Here is a 15,436-nt window from a genome sequence, read left to right on the forward strand (position 1 = left end):
AATATTTCCAGAAACATTATTAACCTGGTAATATGAATGATATTAAGGATTGAACATGCAATACAGACACAGATTTAACTGCTGTGACATATGACATGTCTTTATTTATCTTAAATTAAATAAAACCACTTCTCATTAAGAAACAAGAACGTGGTCTTCTTTTCAATTAATGATATAGGCCTATGCAGTTTTTTCTTAATCCTTATTAAAGATTTCAAAGTTATTCAGTCAAGAACATTGAGCGATTTTCTTTTTCTTTTGTTGCTTTCATTAATGACAGACAACAGGTTATTAGGCTGCTGTCACTTTAAGGCTGAATACACTTAAGACATAATCGACTGTGTTTACATAACTACTTGCAAAACTGACATTGACATAATTTTGTTTGTTCAAGAGCAGAAAGACGCAAAAGAGAGCTTGTGCCCTGACGTCTGAAAGGCGGCTTTCTGTGTGCACATAGAAAACCGGACTGAGCTCTCTTGCTGGTGCACTTTTTGAGAGCAATATTAAGAGCTCCAACACATTTTCAGTGACAAAATTTAACAGAGTAAAACGTATTTTGAATGATTTGTACCTGAACTCAAACCTCTCTTTAGTTGTGATATAGTGTCTCAGTCAACATTAATACATTTACACTGTTGGTTTTACAATCTGAATATAATAATAATAATAATAATAATAATAATAATAATAATAATATATTATACAAATAATACAGGGTTTTTCCTGCATAGAGAATTACAAGGCGGCCGCCTCCGTCAAACTTCATGCCGCCTCCGGCTCTCGACAAAACTCGGACAGACAGTCACATGCTCAGATACACTTTTTCCACCGTGATGGTTCTGTTGCGGGTTCCTGGCCTGTGTCCATTCTCAAACCGTATAGATTAACCAATAGTGCTGCTCGGATCATCATAATCCGCAGGTCGGGCGGGCCAAGAAATAAAAACATAACATTCCAATTAATCGAGGGTGGATGGCAGATAAATCATTATAATGTGTTGAGTTCAATAAAACACGGAACTCTCATCACGGTTAAACGCAATGAATGTGCATTACTCTTTTACTTTTGTTCTCAACAACGTAATTCTCTTCAGGGAAACCCAATCAAGGAAAACTTAACAGGGATCGACATTAAAGGCAGGGTAGGTAGGATTTTTCTAAAAAAAAAAAACATTACAAATTTGTTTAAACTGTCTTTATATACCAATACATAATTAAAATGTAAGTACTCTGAAAAAGAGAGTATAAAAATCGAGTGTCTGTAGACCTCTCATGACTGTTATAAACACAGCTAATTATTTCCATTCACTCCACCCCCTCCCTTCTGAGCTCCTTCCAAAGCCACGCCCCCAAAACACATGAACGCGCGACGCCAAACGCTCAGGCTCAGCTGGAACTGAAGACGCATTTATTTACCTGAGACGAGTGGAGAGGAAGGAGCGCAGTGCATGCAGTGACATCATGTCAGAATCACATGTAATAAAATACCTAACTTTATCACTATTAATATAAACAAATAAGATTTATTTTAGTACTCACTATCAAGCTAGCATATCGATACTGGTAAAGTTTAAAATATACTTTGTTTGATTCGGTAACGAGCTATATTTATAGGTAACGAGCTATATTTATAAGGCAAAGCAGGTTGCATTGATACACGTTTTTCCATTACCATCAGTTACACTGTGATGAAGGTGAATTTCGTGTTAGATTCATAACATATAGCCTACGGTGTTTTGCATGTAAGAGTTTCCATGATGAAAACATTGTTGACTCTAATGAGGACTACACTCCGGAGACAAGTACCGCATCGTCGGTTCGAGGACAGGTCCGGGGTCGAGGGCGAAGCAGAGGAGGTCGTTCAAGAGTGCGGGCAACCAGGGTCTGAGGAAGTAGTTTTTGCCTTGTTTGCCTTCGCTGACTGAATATGCAGGTGCTTTGAATTTTGAATGCTCTTTCTCTGCCATAATTTTACTCTTCGTAGGTTCCGCACCTCTCTGCACTCCTCAAATCAAACGGGTGCGCGCGCATATGGGCAGATCTAGCAACAGGGGTGGTAGCCATGGTTGCGAGAGTGAGTGACAGTCGCCCAAACCAATCAATTGTTTCGTCCCGAATGGAAATAATGAGCTGTTTATTGCAGATTAAAAAGTCTACAGTCATTCGATTTTTATACTCTCTTTTTCAGAGCACTTACATTTTAATTATGTATTGGTATATAAAGACAGTTTAAACAAATTTGAAAAAAAAAAACCTTTAATGCCTGTCCGGGACACGTTTTTTTTTTTTTTTTTTTTAAGGGACAAGTGAGAGAGAATTGTACTTGCCCAACCGGACAAATGCCCTGATTAAAATGCCAATATCAAAAAATAAAATAAGAAAATAACAAGGGAATCACTGAAAACGCAAGGATGATTCTGATTTTATTTCATTTAATGTAAGTGGCGATTGATAGCCTATAATTGATAATAATATAAATGTCTTACCGTGTTTCCCAACGTTTTGATTGTTAACAGCCTAGTGTCTTATTCTAATTGAATGTATTGATCAAATTGAAGAATTTGAAATGAATGATGGAGCATACAATTAATTTAATGCCATTTATAAAGGTAAAAAATGTATTCTGATAAGAGTGATTTCCAACAGTGATGTAATGAAACATTGACAATTTAAGTTTGACGGGAATAAAGCCTCTGTTTAGGTTTTTAAGGAAATGTAATTTTGCCAAAAGAAGAACTTTTTTTTTAAATAAATGTTCATTTTAAAGCAGCCTACTTCAGTGTGATATGTTACCATATCATCATGCTTAACACTGAGAATTTGAATAATTGTAATGTGATGATCAGATACAGATATCTAAATCAAAGAATATCATATTTTGGGCGGTTGGCGGGTGGATTATTTTTAACAGTGGATTCGGGTGACTCAAAGTGCACCAGATTAATGAATTTATCTTTAAAATGTACAAAATCTTCTTCCGGGGGGCATGCCCCCAGACCCCCCTAGAGGTACCAAGCTCCACCCACAAAAATACTGTGGGGAAACACAGTAAGCTATATGATGGTCTACGGAAAATAATAATAATAATAATATCTTACTATTAAAATAGATGATCAGGATTTTACCACCTCCGCCTCGTTCTGAGCCAGGAAAAACCCTGTAATAGTTTGGATTAGACAGATTAGACTATGGCAGGGCTGCCACAGTCTAGGTAATGGGAAATACTGTATCCTATATGCTTGCCCATGATAAGTGCTATACTTCTTCTGAACTATAAAAGGATATTTTCTGAAATAATACGTTTGTTGGATTGTTTAGGAAATTGTTGTACGTTCACATTTAGGATCACTGTTCACGCATCTTTACTACTGAGACCCCTGGTTCCAGATAAGAAAGCTTTAAAGGATGGTGCAATAACAGTTTTTCCAAACCAGAACTGCTTTTTCTTTGGAGGGAAAACGTGCAAAATGGTTCAAGAATGGGAATCATGTCAGGCCACTAATCATGTCGGTGGAAAAGGTGCATCAAAAATTAAGGGACTTTTTACAAAACAGCAAATCCAAAACACATTTACTGTTTGATAGAAACAGCACTGAGGTTTTTGATAAGGTTTTACTTATGTGTGTAATGTACTAATGTGCAATAGTGGTTCAGAGTATCAGTGCTGAGGCTGCCTCTGCTAGAGTTTTACCTCAATTATCTGTGATTAAAATGGGGATTTCTTGCTTACCCCATAAGCTAGCATTATCTCGTGGAAAAGGGGGACTTACAGCGAGAGGCGTCGGCCGTCTGTGCACTGTTTTGGGGGTTATGGTAGATGTTTTGAATCAAGATGGTCTGCAAAGGGAGAAATTAAAATATGTATATAAATATTTTCCAATTGGCTATTTAAAAGAGAGCTGCAAATGCAAACGGCTGAGGCAGTTGTCTTTGTGCATCAAATAGACTGAAATTTGGAAGGGCCAATATTCAAGATGTTTTTGAAGAAATCTGAGAGCTTTCTATCCATCCATAAACAGCTACCCAACTGACCCTTTGACGCTTTAAAAAGTTCATAAAGAAGGTAAATTAATCCATATGAATCGAGCAGTTTAGTCCAAAATTTTCTGAAGATACATGATCGCTTTATATGATGAACTGATTGAATTTAAGTTTTATTCACATATAAACATTCATCAACTCACACATCAGTTGTGGTAAACGGAGCCTCAAGCATGTTCGCTTGACATACTAGAACCAGTGAGGTTCATTCTTGTATTAAACAGCACATTTGAGCTTTCTCAAGAGGTTTGTTCTTGCGCATCAAGAAGGTTTGGTTGAGCTTCTGTTAAATGTTTGCTGATCAATGTTTATATGTGAATAAAAGCCTAAATTAAATCTGTTCATCATATAATGTGATCGAGTCTCTTCAGTAAATTTGAACTTAACCGTCCGCGAATGATCTCTTTATGATCTTTTTGAAGCGTCAAAAGTTGCGTAGCTATCAATGGACGGACAGAAAGCTCTCAGATTTGATCAAAAAGATCTTCATTTGTGTTCCGAAGATGAACGAAAATCTTGCGGGTTTGGAACGTCATGAGGGTGAGTAATTAATGACAGAATTTTAATTTTTCTGTGAAATATCCCTTTAAACTAACAAAAACCAAAATCACATACTAATGCCTTTTCGTTACACATATTTTTCCCTACAACAATTTTTTTAAATAATATTTAAAAACATTTCTTTTTAATGCTAATATTCAGCTGCTTAAATCTACTTAGCACATGGTGAATATTTTGCTAAAATTAAAGTGGTTGAGGCACTCAAGCTGGTGGCCCCATGGTAATCGCCTAGTTCGCCTGTGCTTAGAAATGGCCCTGAGAAAGTAATTTGAATGCATAGCCTATTTATTGTAATGTAAATGTAACACATAAGCTCAATTATAAATGAATCACACACTAACATTCTACATCGGAAACAAATAAAGTGTTGTTTCACTTAAACATAACTTAACTCATTTTACAGAGGTAGAAATAAAACATGAGTGTAAAGTTTGAGGTGTAAACATACCTGACTGAAAGTTGGTTTATTGTGCAATCTAGAGCACCGATCTCCATGACGACAAGCTCCAATTTTGAAATAAAATGAACAATTGACCCTAGAAATACGAAAAAGGACACAGACTGTTTTAAGACATTAAAACTATATGACACGTAGGCCTAAATGTATCAACATTGACATGAATGTGACACATGATCAGACACTGTCAGATTGTACCATTTTAAAACGGTAACAACGATAGAAAGACAAAGCCACAATATTGCATTTGAAACCTTACATAAATCAATTATTCCATTCAACTCATGTTGTCTGTACATGATATGCATTTAAATGACACTTTATGAAATTGGCGCCAGTGCGATTCCACTGCGGAATCTTTATATCTGACACACACACAAAAAACATTGTTTTATGTTCAGACCGGATGCAAGCACTCAGCAGACAGTTCATATAGGTGTATTAGATTACAAATCAATTAATACTGCACGGCTGAAACAAAATAAATCAATATAGCTTACTTGTCTTTTTCTGTACCAAAAATGGATGCAAGATACTCCGCCATCTTGAACAGCTACGAATCTGCTATCTACGTCATTATGACCTACCTTCCGGCTTCGCGAGCGCGCGCACACGTCTACCTGTAGATGTCACAAGAGACAGACATTGCTCATTATGTTCAACATTCAGAAACCTTCAATCTGCTCCGTCGTCAATTTATTAATATAATCAAATTTTATTTGCACTTACGTTAAAATGTCTTTTGATCTTTTAAGATGTTTTCTTCTAACAGGAGATGCTGTTCTGTTTCCGTTTCAGTAGCTACCATTATGTTATTGGCACTATCCACTCCGAAGTGGTTTTCATTAAATAGCAAGTACGTGAACAATATAACAATGTACAAGAGTTTAAACAAAGAGAAAAATAAATAAATATATTTTATGGCTAACAATAGATGTCGTAAAACTTCAATGGCAGGGTAGCCTATAATCCATGTGACAAGGATAAGATAGAAAATATTGGAGGAAATGGAATATCAATCAAGTGGTGTGGTGTGGTGATTTTAATGCACACAGCACATTATTAGGAGTACAAACACAGACTAGATTAAAAAGTTCGTCGAGACAAACTTTAAGTTGGCTTGAGAAAGCTGGACCAGAAAGTTTGAAGAAGTTTGAAGTTTAAAGTAGTTTAAAGTTTAAATTAGTTTGAAGTTTAAATTAGTTTAAAGTTTAAATTAGTTTGAAGTATAAAGTAGTTTAAAGTTTAAATTAGTTTAAAGTTTAAAGTAGTTTAAAGTAGTTTGAAGTTTAAAGTAGTTTGAAGTTTAAAGTAGTTTGAAGTTTAAATTAGTTTGAAGTTTAAAGTAGTTTGAAGTTTAAAGTAGTTTAAAGTTTAAAGTAGTTTGAAGTCTAAATTAGTTTGACGTAGATAGATAGATGAGTTTGTTAGTTTAAATTTCACACACAGACATGCTCACTAACTCTCTCTCACACACACGCACACACACACACACACGCAGACACGCTCACTAACACACACGGACAAACACACGCTCACTAACTCTCACACATACACACACTTTCTCTCACACACACACACACACACACACACACACACACACACACACACACACACACAGACACGCTCACTAACACACACACACACACACAAACACACTCACTCAGACACACTCACTCAGACACACACACTCAGAGTTTATGAGTTTTGGGTGGTTGCTAGGCGGTTGCTAGGGTGTTCTGGGTGGTTGCTATGGTGTTGCTAGGCGGTTGCTAGGGTGTTCTGGGTGGTTTCTATGTTGTTGCTAGGTGGTTGCTAGGGTGTTTTGGATGGTTGCTAGGCGGTTGCTAGGGTGTTCTGGGTGGTTGCTATGATGTTGCTAGGCGGTTGCTAGGGTGTTCTGGGTGGTTGCTATGATGTTGCTAGGCGGTTGTTAGGGTGTTTTGGTGGTTGCTATGGTGTTGCTAGGCGGTTGCTAGGGTATTCTGGGTGGTTGCTAGGATGTTGCCAGGGTGTTTTGGTGGTTGCTAGGATGTTGCTAGGCGGTTGCTAGGTTGTTCTGGGTGGTTGCTATGCTGTTGCTAGGCGGTTGCTAGGGTGTTTTGGTGGTTGCTATGGTGTTGCTAGGCGGTTGCTAGGTTGTTCTGGGTGGTTGCTATGCTGTTGCTAGGCGGTTGCTAGGGTGTTTTGGTGGTTGCTATGGTGTTGCTAGGCGGTTGCTAGGGTGTTCTGGGTGGTTGCTATGATGTTGCTAGGTGGTTGCTAGGGTGTTTTGGTGGTTGCTATGGTGTTGCTAGGGTATTCTGGGTGGTTGCTAGGGTGTTGCTAGGTGGTTGCTAGGGTGTTCTGGGTGGTTGCTATGGTGTTACTAGGTGGTTGGTAGTTGTCACAGATGGTTACTATGGAGTCTTTATAGAGTTCTTAGCATGATCTTGGCATGATATAGCACTTAACTAATCGCTATTAGCATGTAGCTATTCACTGCTAGCATGTGTAGCATGTTGGAAGTGCTGTTTGCTTGCATGAGTCAAAAGAGCCTAACCTCATCTCTATACGATGTTCTGATACAGAGATATAGGTCTTGCAAAACGGTTGCTAGGGTACTCACGTTTGGTTGCTATGGAGTTGCTTGGGAGCTGGAAGCTTTAAACTTAAGAAGTTTAAAGTGGTTTGAAGTTTAAAGTAGTTTACGAGTTTTGAGTTTACAAGTTTACAAGTTTAAATGAGTTTAGAGTTTAAGTTTAAATGAGTTTAGAGTGTGTGTGTGTGTGTGTGTGTGTGTGTGTGTGTGTGTGTGTGTGTGTGTGTGTGTGTGTGTGTGTGTGTGTGTGAACACACACACACACACACACACACACACACACACTCAGAGTTTATGAGTTTAGAGTTTATAAGTGTATAAATTGATGAGTTTATAAGTGTAAGAGTTTTTGAGTTTAGAGTTTATAAGTTTTAAATGAGTTTAGAGTTTATAAGTTTTAATGAGTTTAGAGTTTATAAGTTTAAATGAGTTAAGAGTTCAGAGTTTATTAATTTATGAGTTTAAGAGTTCATAAGTCTATGAATTCATGAATTTATAAGTTAATTAGTTTATAAGTGTATGAGTTTAGAGTTTATTAGTTTAAATGAGTCTCAATGGCTCATATAGTATATAGAATGGCAGTTTGGTTTAGTCTTTAAGGTGTTTAGATTTAAATTTTGTCGGTTTGAATTTTTTAGAACTCCCCAATGTAAGTCAATGGGAATTTTTGAATGAGTTTTTTCGAGTTTTGATCGTCATTTTTAGGAAAACCGTAAGTCGGATCAGTCTGAAAAGATATAGCAACTCGAGTCAGATCAGTTTGAGTGTCCGAGCCGAATTTGGAGTATGTAGAGTTAAAGCTCTAGGAGGAGATCCAATTTAGTTTTTTTAGTCTCAGAAGAATAATAATAACTAGATTAAAAAGTTCGTCGAGACAAACTTTAAGTTGGCTTGAGAAAGCCGGACCAGAAAGTTTAAAGAAGTTTAAAATAGTTTGGAGTTTAAATTAGTTTAAAGTTTAAAGTAGTTTAAAGTTTAAATTAGTTTGAAGTTTAAAGTAGTTTAAAGTTTAAATTAGTTTAAAGTTTAAAGTAGTTTAAAGTTTAAATTAGTTTGAAGTTTAAAGTAGTTTAAAGTTTAAATTAGTTTGAAGTTTAAATTAGCTTAAAGTTTAAATTAGTTTGAAGTTTAAATTAGTTTAAAGTTTAAATTAGTTTGAAGTTTAAAGTAGTTTAAAGTTTAAATTAGGTAGTTTAAAGTTAAAAAGTTGTTGGGGGTTTTCTAGTGGGTTGCTAAGGTGTTCTCGGTGGTTGCTAGGCGGTTGCTAGGATGTTCTGGGTGGTTGCTAAGGTATTTTGGGTGGTTGCTAGGCGGTTGCTAGGGTGTTCTGGGTGGTTGCTATGGTGTTGATAGGCGGTTGCTAAGGTATTTTGGGTGGTTGCTAGGATGTTGCTAGGCGGTTGCTAGGGTGTTCTGGGTGGTTGCTATGGTGTTGCTAGGCGGTTGCTAGGGTATTCTGGGTGGTTGCTAGGCGGTTGCTAGGCGGTTGCTAGGGTGTTCTGGGTGGTTGCTAGGCGGTTGCTATGGTATTTTGGGTGGTTGCTAGGGTGTTCTGGGTGGTTGCTAGGGTGTTCTGGGTGGTTGCTAGGCGGTTGCTAGGGTGTTTTAGTGGTTGCTATGGTGTTGCTAGGCGGTTGCTAGGGTGTTCTGGGTGGTTGCTAGGGTGTTGCTAGGCGGTTGCTAGGGTATTCTGGGTGGTTGCTAGGCGGTTGCTAGGGTGTTCTGGATGGTTGCTATGCTGTTGCTAGACGGTTGCTAGGGTATTCTGGGTGGTTGCTAAGTGGTTGCTAGGGTGTTTTGGGTGGTTGCTAGGCGGTTGCTAGGGTGTTCTGGGTGGTTGCTATGGTGTTGCTAGGCGGTTGCTAAGGTATTCTGGGTGGTTGCTAGGCAGTTGCTAGGGTGTTCTGAGTGGTTGCTATGCTGTTGCTAAGGTATTCTGGGTGGTTGCTAGGCGGTTGCTAGGGTGTTCTGGGGGGTTGCTATGGTGTTTCTAGGCGGTTGCTAGGGTATTCTGGGTGGTTGCTAGGCGGTTGCTAGGGTGTTCTGGGTGGTTGCTATGGTGTTGCTAGGCGGTTGCTAGGGTGTTCTGGGTGGTTGCTATGATGTTGCTAGGCGGTTGCTAAGGTATTCTGGGCGGTTGCTAGGCAGTTGCTAGGGTGTTCTGGGCGGTTGCTATGGTGTTGCTAGGTGGTTGGTAGTTGTCACAGATGGTTACTATGGAGTTTTTATAGAGTCCTTAGCATGATCTTGGTATGATTTAGCACTTAACTAAATGATATATTAGCATGTAGCTATTCACTGCTAGCATGTGTAGCATGTTGGAAGTGCTGTTTGCTAGCATGAGTCAAAAGAGCCAAACCTCATCTCTATACGATGTTCTGATACTGAGATATAGGTCTTGCAAAACGGTTGCTAGGGTACTCAAGTTTGGTTGCTATGGAGTTGCTTGGGAGCTTGAAGCTTTAAACTTAAGAAGTTTAAAGTGGTTTGAAGTTTAAAGTAGTTTACGAGTTTTGAGTTTACAAGTTTAAATGAGTTTAGAGTTTAAGTTTAAATGAGTTTAGTGTGTGTGTGTGTGTGTGTGTGTGTGTGTGTTCACACACACACACACACACACACTCAGAGCTTATGAGTTTAGAGTTTATAAGTGTATAAATTGATGAGTCTATAAGTGTTAGAGTTTTTGAGTTTAGAGTTTATAAGTTTTAAATGAGTTTAGAGTTTATAAGTTTTAATGAGTTTAGAGTTTATAAGTTTAAATGAGTTTAAGAGTTTAAGAGTTCAGAGTTTATTAATTTATGAGTTAAAGAGTTAATAAGTCTATGAATTCATGAGTTTATAAGTTAATTAGTTTATAAGTGTATGAGTTTAGAGTTTATTAGTTTAAATTAGTCTCATTGGCTAATATAGTATATAGAACGGCAGTTTGGTTTCGTCTTCAAGGTGTTTAGATTTGAATTTTCGTCGGTTGGTGAGTTTGAATGTGAATTTGAATTTTTTAGAACTCCCCAATGTAAGTCAATGGGAGTTTTTCCGAGTTTTGATCGGCATTTTTAGGAAAACCGTAAGTCCGATCAGTCTAAAAAGATATAGCAACTAACTTCAGATCAGTTTGAGTGTCTGAGCCGAGTTTGGAGTATGTAGTGTTAAAGCTCTAGGACGAGTTTGAGTCAACAGTTTTTAACAGAAGAATAATAATAACTAGATGCAAAAGTTCGTCAAGACAAACTTTAAGTTGGCTTGAGAAAGTTTGGACCAGAAAGTTTGAAGAAGTTTAAAATAGTTTGGAGTTTAAATTAGTTTAAAGTTTAAAGTAGTTTAAAGTTTAAATTAGTTTGAAGTTTAAATTAGCTTAAAGTTTAAATTAGTTTAAAGTTTAAATTAGTTTGAAGTTTAAATTAGCTTAAAGTTTAAATTAGTTTAAAGTTTAAATTAGTTTAAAGTTTAATGTAGTTTAAAGTTTAAATTAGTTTGAAGTTTAAAGTAGTTTAAAGTTTAAATTAGTTTGAAGTTTAAATTAGCTTAAAGTTGCTAGGGTGTTGTTAGGCGGTTGCTAGGGTGTTCTGGGTGGTTGCTATGGTGTTGCTAGGCGGTTGCTAAGGTATTCTGGGTGGTTGCTAGGCGGTTGCTAGGTGGTTGCTAGGGTATTCTGGGTGGTTGCTAGGCAGTTGCTAGGGTGTTCTGGGTGGTTGCTATGGTGTTGCTAGGCGGTTGCTAGGGTGTTCTGGGTGGTTGCTAGGCGGTTGCTAGGGTGTTCTGGGTGGTTGTTATGGTGTTGCTAGGTGGTTGGTAGTTGTCACAGATGGTTACTATGGAGTTTTGATATAGTTGTTTGCATGATCTTGGCATGATTTAGCACTTAACTAATCGCTATTAGCATGTAGCTATTCACTGCTAGCATGTGTAGCATGTTGGAAGTGCTGTTTGCTAGCATGAGTCAAAAGAGCCAAACCTAATCTCTATACGATGTTCTGATACAGAAATATAGGTCTTGCAAAACGGTTGCTAGGGTACTCAAGTTTGGTTGCTATGGAGTTGCTTGGGAGCTGGGAGCTTTAAACTTAAGAAGTTTAAAGTGGTTTGAAGTTTAAAGTAGTTTACAGTAGTTTGAAGTTTATGACAGATAGATAAGTTAATAGATAGATAAACACACACACACACACACACACACAGACACACACACACACACACACACACACACTAACTCGCTCACACACTCACTCAGACACACACACACACACTCAAGAGTTTATGAGTTTAGAGTTTATAAGTTTAAATGAGTTTAGAGTTTATAAGTTTAAATGAGTTTAAGAGTTCAGAGTTTATTAATCTATGAGTTTAATAGTTTATAAGTCTATGAATTCATGAGTTTATAAGTTAATTAGTTAATCTCATACACTTATTCTAATTATAACTTGTGTATGAGTTTAGAGTTTATTAGTTTAAATGAGTCTCAATGGCTCATATAGCATATAGAACGGCAGTTTGGTTTAGTCTTCAAGGTGTTTAGATTTAAATTTTCGACATACACACACACACAAGCACGCACGAACAGACTCTCACTCTCTCTCACACACACACACACTATCTCTCTTACACACACACTCACTAACTCACTCACACACACAGTCAAGCTCATTAACACACACACACACACACACACACACACACACACACACACACACACACTCACGCACATAGACACACACTCTCTTTCTCTCTCTCTCTCTTTCTCACACACACACACACACACACACTCAGAGTTTATATGAGTTTAGAGTTTATAAGTGTACAAGTTTTTGAGTTAAGAGTTTATAAGTTTAAATGAGTGTGTACGAGTTTTTGAGTTTACACACACACACACACACACACACACACACTCACACATAGACACACGCTCTCTCTCTCACACACACACACACACGTTTTGAGTTTAGAGTTCATTAGTTTAAATGAGTCTCAATGGCTCATATAGTATATAGAACGGCAGTTTGGTTTAGTCTTCAAGGTATTTTGATTTGAATTTTCGTCTCTTTGAATTTTTTAGAACTCCCAATGTAAGTCAATGGGAGTTTTTGAATGAGTTTTTTCGAGTTTTGATCGGCATTTTTAGGAAAACCGTAAGTCCGATCAGTCTGAAAAGATATAGCACACCGAGTCAGATCAGTTTGAGTGTCTGTGCCGAGTTTGGAGTATGTGGAGTTAAAGCTCTAGGAGGAGTTTGAGTTGTAAATTTTTGCGCTCAGAATAATAATAATAATAATAATAACTAGATGCAAAAGTTCGTCGAGACAAACTTTAAGTTGGCTTGAGAAAGTTTGGACCAGAACGTTTTTTGCTAGGCGGTTGCTAGGGTGTTCTGGGTGGTTGCTAGGCGGTTGCTAGGGTATTCTGGGTGGTTGCTAGGCGATTGCTAGGGTGTTCTGTGTGGTTGCTATAGTGTTGCTAGGCGGTTGCTAGGGTGTTCTGGTTGGTTGCTTGGCGGTTGCTAGGGTGTTGTTAGGCGGTTGCTAGGATGTTCTGGGTGGTTGCTATGGTGTTGCTAGGCGGTTGCTAAGGTATTCTGGGTGGTTGCTAGGGTATTCTGGGTGGTTGCTATGGTGTTGCTAGGCGGTTGCTAGGCGGTTGCTAGGGTGTTCTGGGTGGTTGCTATGGTGTTGCTAGGCGGTTGCTAAAGTATTCTGGGTGGTTGCTAGGCGGTTGCTAGGGTGTTCTGGGTGGTTGCTATGGTGTTGCTAGGCGGTTGCTAAGGTATTCTGGGTGGTTGCTAGGCGGTTGCTAGGGTGTTCTGGGTGGTTGCTATGGTGTTGCTAGGCGGTTGCTAGGGTATTCTGGGTGGTTGCTAGGCGGTTGCTAGGGTGTTCTGGGTGGTTGCTATGGTGTTGCTAGGCGGTTGCTAGGGTATTCTGGGTGGTTGCTAGGGTGTTCTGGGTGGTTGCTATGCTGTTGCTAGGTGGTTGCTAGGGTATTCTGGGTGGTTGCTAGGGTGTTTTGGGTGGTTGCTATGCTGTTGCTAGGGTGTTTTGGGTGGTTGCTATGGTGTTGCTAGGCGGTTGCTAGGGTGTTCTGGGTGGTTGCTATGGTGTTGCTAGGCGGTTGCTAAGGTATTTTGGGTGGTTGCTAGGCGGTTGCTAGGGTGTTCTGGGTGGTTGCTATGGTGTTGCTAGGCGGTTGCTAGGGTGTTCTGGGTGGTTGCTAGGTGGTTGCTAGGGTGTTTTGAGTGGTTGCTAGGCGGTTGCTAGGGTATTCTGGTTGGTTGCTAGGGTGTTTTGGGTGGTTGCTAGGGTGTTCTGGGTGGTTGCTATGGTGTTGCTAGGGTATTCTGGTTGGTTGCTAGGGTGTTCTGGGTGGTTGCTATGGTGTTGCTAGGCGGTTGCTAGGGTGTTCAGGGTGGTTGCTAGGCAGTTGCTAGGGTGTTCTGGGTGGTTGCTATGGTGTTGCTAGGCGGTTGCTAGGGTATTCTGGGTGGTTGCTAGGCGGTTGCTAAGGTATTTTGGGTGGTTGCTAGGTGGTTGCTAGGGTGTTGCTAGGCGGTTGCTAGGGTGTTCTGGGTGGTTGCTAGGCGGTTGCTAGGGTGTTCTGGGTGGTTGCTATGGTGTTGCTAGGCGGTTGCTAGGGTGTTAGGCGGTTGCTAGGGTGTTCTGGGTAGTTGCTATGGTGTTGCTAAGGTATTCTGGGTGGTTGCTAGGGTATTCTGGGTGGTTGCTAGGCGGTTGCTAGGGTGTTCTGGGTGGTTACTATGGTGTTGCTAGGCGGTTGCTAGGGTATTCTGGGTGGTTGCTATGGTGTTGCTAGGTGGTTGGTAGTTGTCACAGATGGTTACTATGGAGTTTTTATAGAGTTCTTAGCATGATCTTGGTATGATTTAGCACTTAACTAATCGCTATTAGCATGTAGCTATTCACTGCTAGCATGTGTAGCATGTTGGAAGTGCTGTTTGCTAGCATGAGTCAAAAGAGCCAAACCTCATCTCTATACGATGTTCTGATGCAGAGATATAGGTCTTGCAAAACGGTTGCTAGGGTACTCAAGTTTGGTTGCTATGGAGTTGCTTGGGAGCTGGGAGCTTTAAACTTAATAAGTTTAAAGTGGTTTGAAGTTTAAAGTAGTTTACGAGTTTTTGAGTTTTGAGTTTATAAGTTTAAATGAGTTTAGTGTGTGTGTGTGTGTGTGTGTGTGTGTGTGTGTGTGTGTGTGTGTTCACACACACACACACACACACACACACACACACACACACACACACACACACACACACACACACACACACACACAGAGTTTATGAGTTTAGAGTTTATAAGTGTATAAATTGATGAGTTTATAAGTGTAAGATTTTTTGAGTTTAGAGTTTATAAGTTTTAAATGAGTTTAGAGTTTATAAGTTTAAATGAGTTTAAGAGTTCAAAGTTTATTAATTTATGAGTTTAAGAGGGCATAAGTCTATGAATTCATGAGTTTATAAGTTAATTAGTTTATAAGTGTATGAGTTTAGAGTGCATTAGTTTAAATTAGTCTCAATGGCTCATATAGTATATAGAATGGCAGTTTGGTTTAGTCTTCAAGGTGTTTAGATTTAAATTTTTGTCGGTTTGAATTTTTTAGAACTCCCAATGTAAGTCAATGGGAGTTTTTGAATGAGTTTTTTCGAGTTTTGATCGTCATTTTTAGGAAAACCGTAAGTCCGATCAGTCTGAAAAGATATAGCACACCGAGTCAGATCAGTTTGAGTGTCTGTGCCGAGTTTGGAGTATGTGGAGTTAAAGCTCTAGGAGGAGTTTGAGTTGTAAATTTTTA

At 38.9% G+C, this 15,436-nt stretch overlaps 1 protein-coding gene across 3 annotated transcripts in view; it reads right to left on the reverse strand.

Annotated features, from left to right (window-relative positions):
• Nucleotides 1-5,689, reverse strand: part of cbsa (cystathionine beta-synthase a) — a 37,989-nt gene extending 32,300 nt beyond the window's left edge. For 2 of the 3 annotated variants that reach the window (XR_014029547.1, XM_081394605.1), the window contains exons 1-2: nt 5,562-5,689; nt 5,053-5,140 (exon numbers count right to left, since the gene is read on the reverse strand). Coding sequence is in view for 1 of the 3 variants with exons in the window: in XM_081394605.1 (XP_081250731.1) it covers nt 5,053-5,140; nt 5,562-5,605 (132 nt within the window). In the remaining 2 variants the exon portion in view is untranslated. Of the gene's footprint in view, nt 1-3,772; nt 3,840-5,052; nt 5,141-5,561 lie in introns of all 3 variants that reach the window. The other variant, XR_014029548.1, reaches the window with a different exon arrangement.
• Nucleotides 5,690-15,436: the final 9,747 nt, after the last annotated feature.

This window comes from Scardinius erythrophthalmus (genome assembly GCF_964197995.2).
Source record: "Scardinius erythrophthalmus genome assembly, contig: HAP1_SCAFFOLD_49, whole genome shotgun sequence".
Classification (NCBI taxonomy): Eukaryota; Metazoa; Chordata; class Actinopteri; order Cypriniformes; family Leuciscidae; genus Scardinius; species Scardinius erythrophthalmus.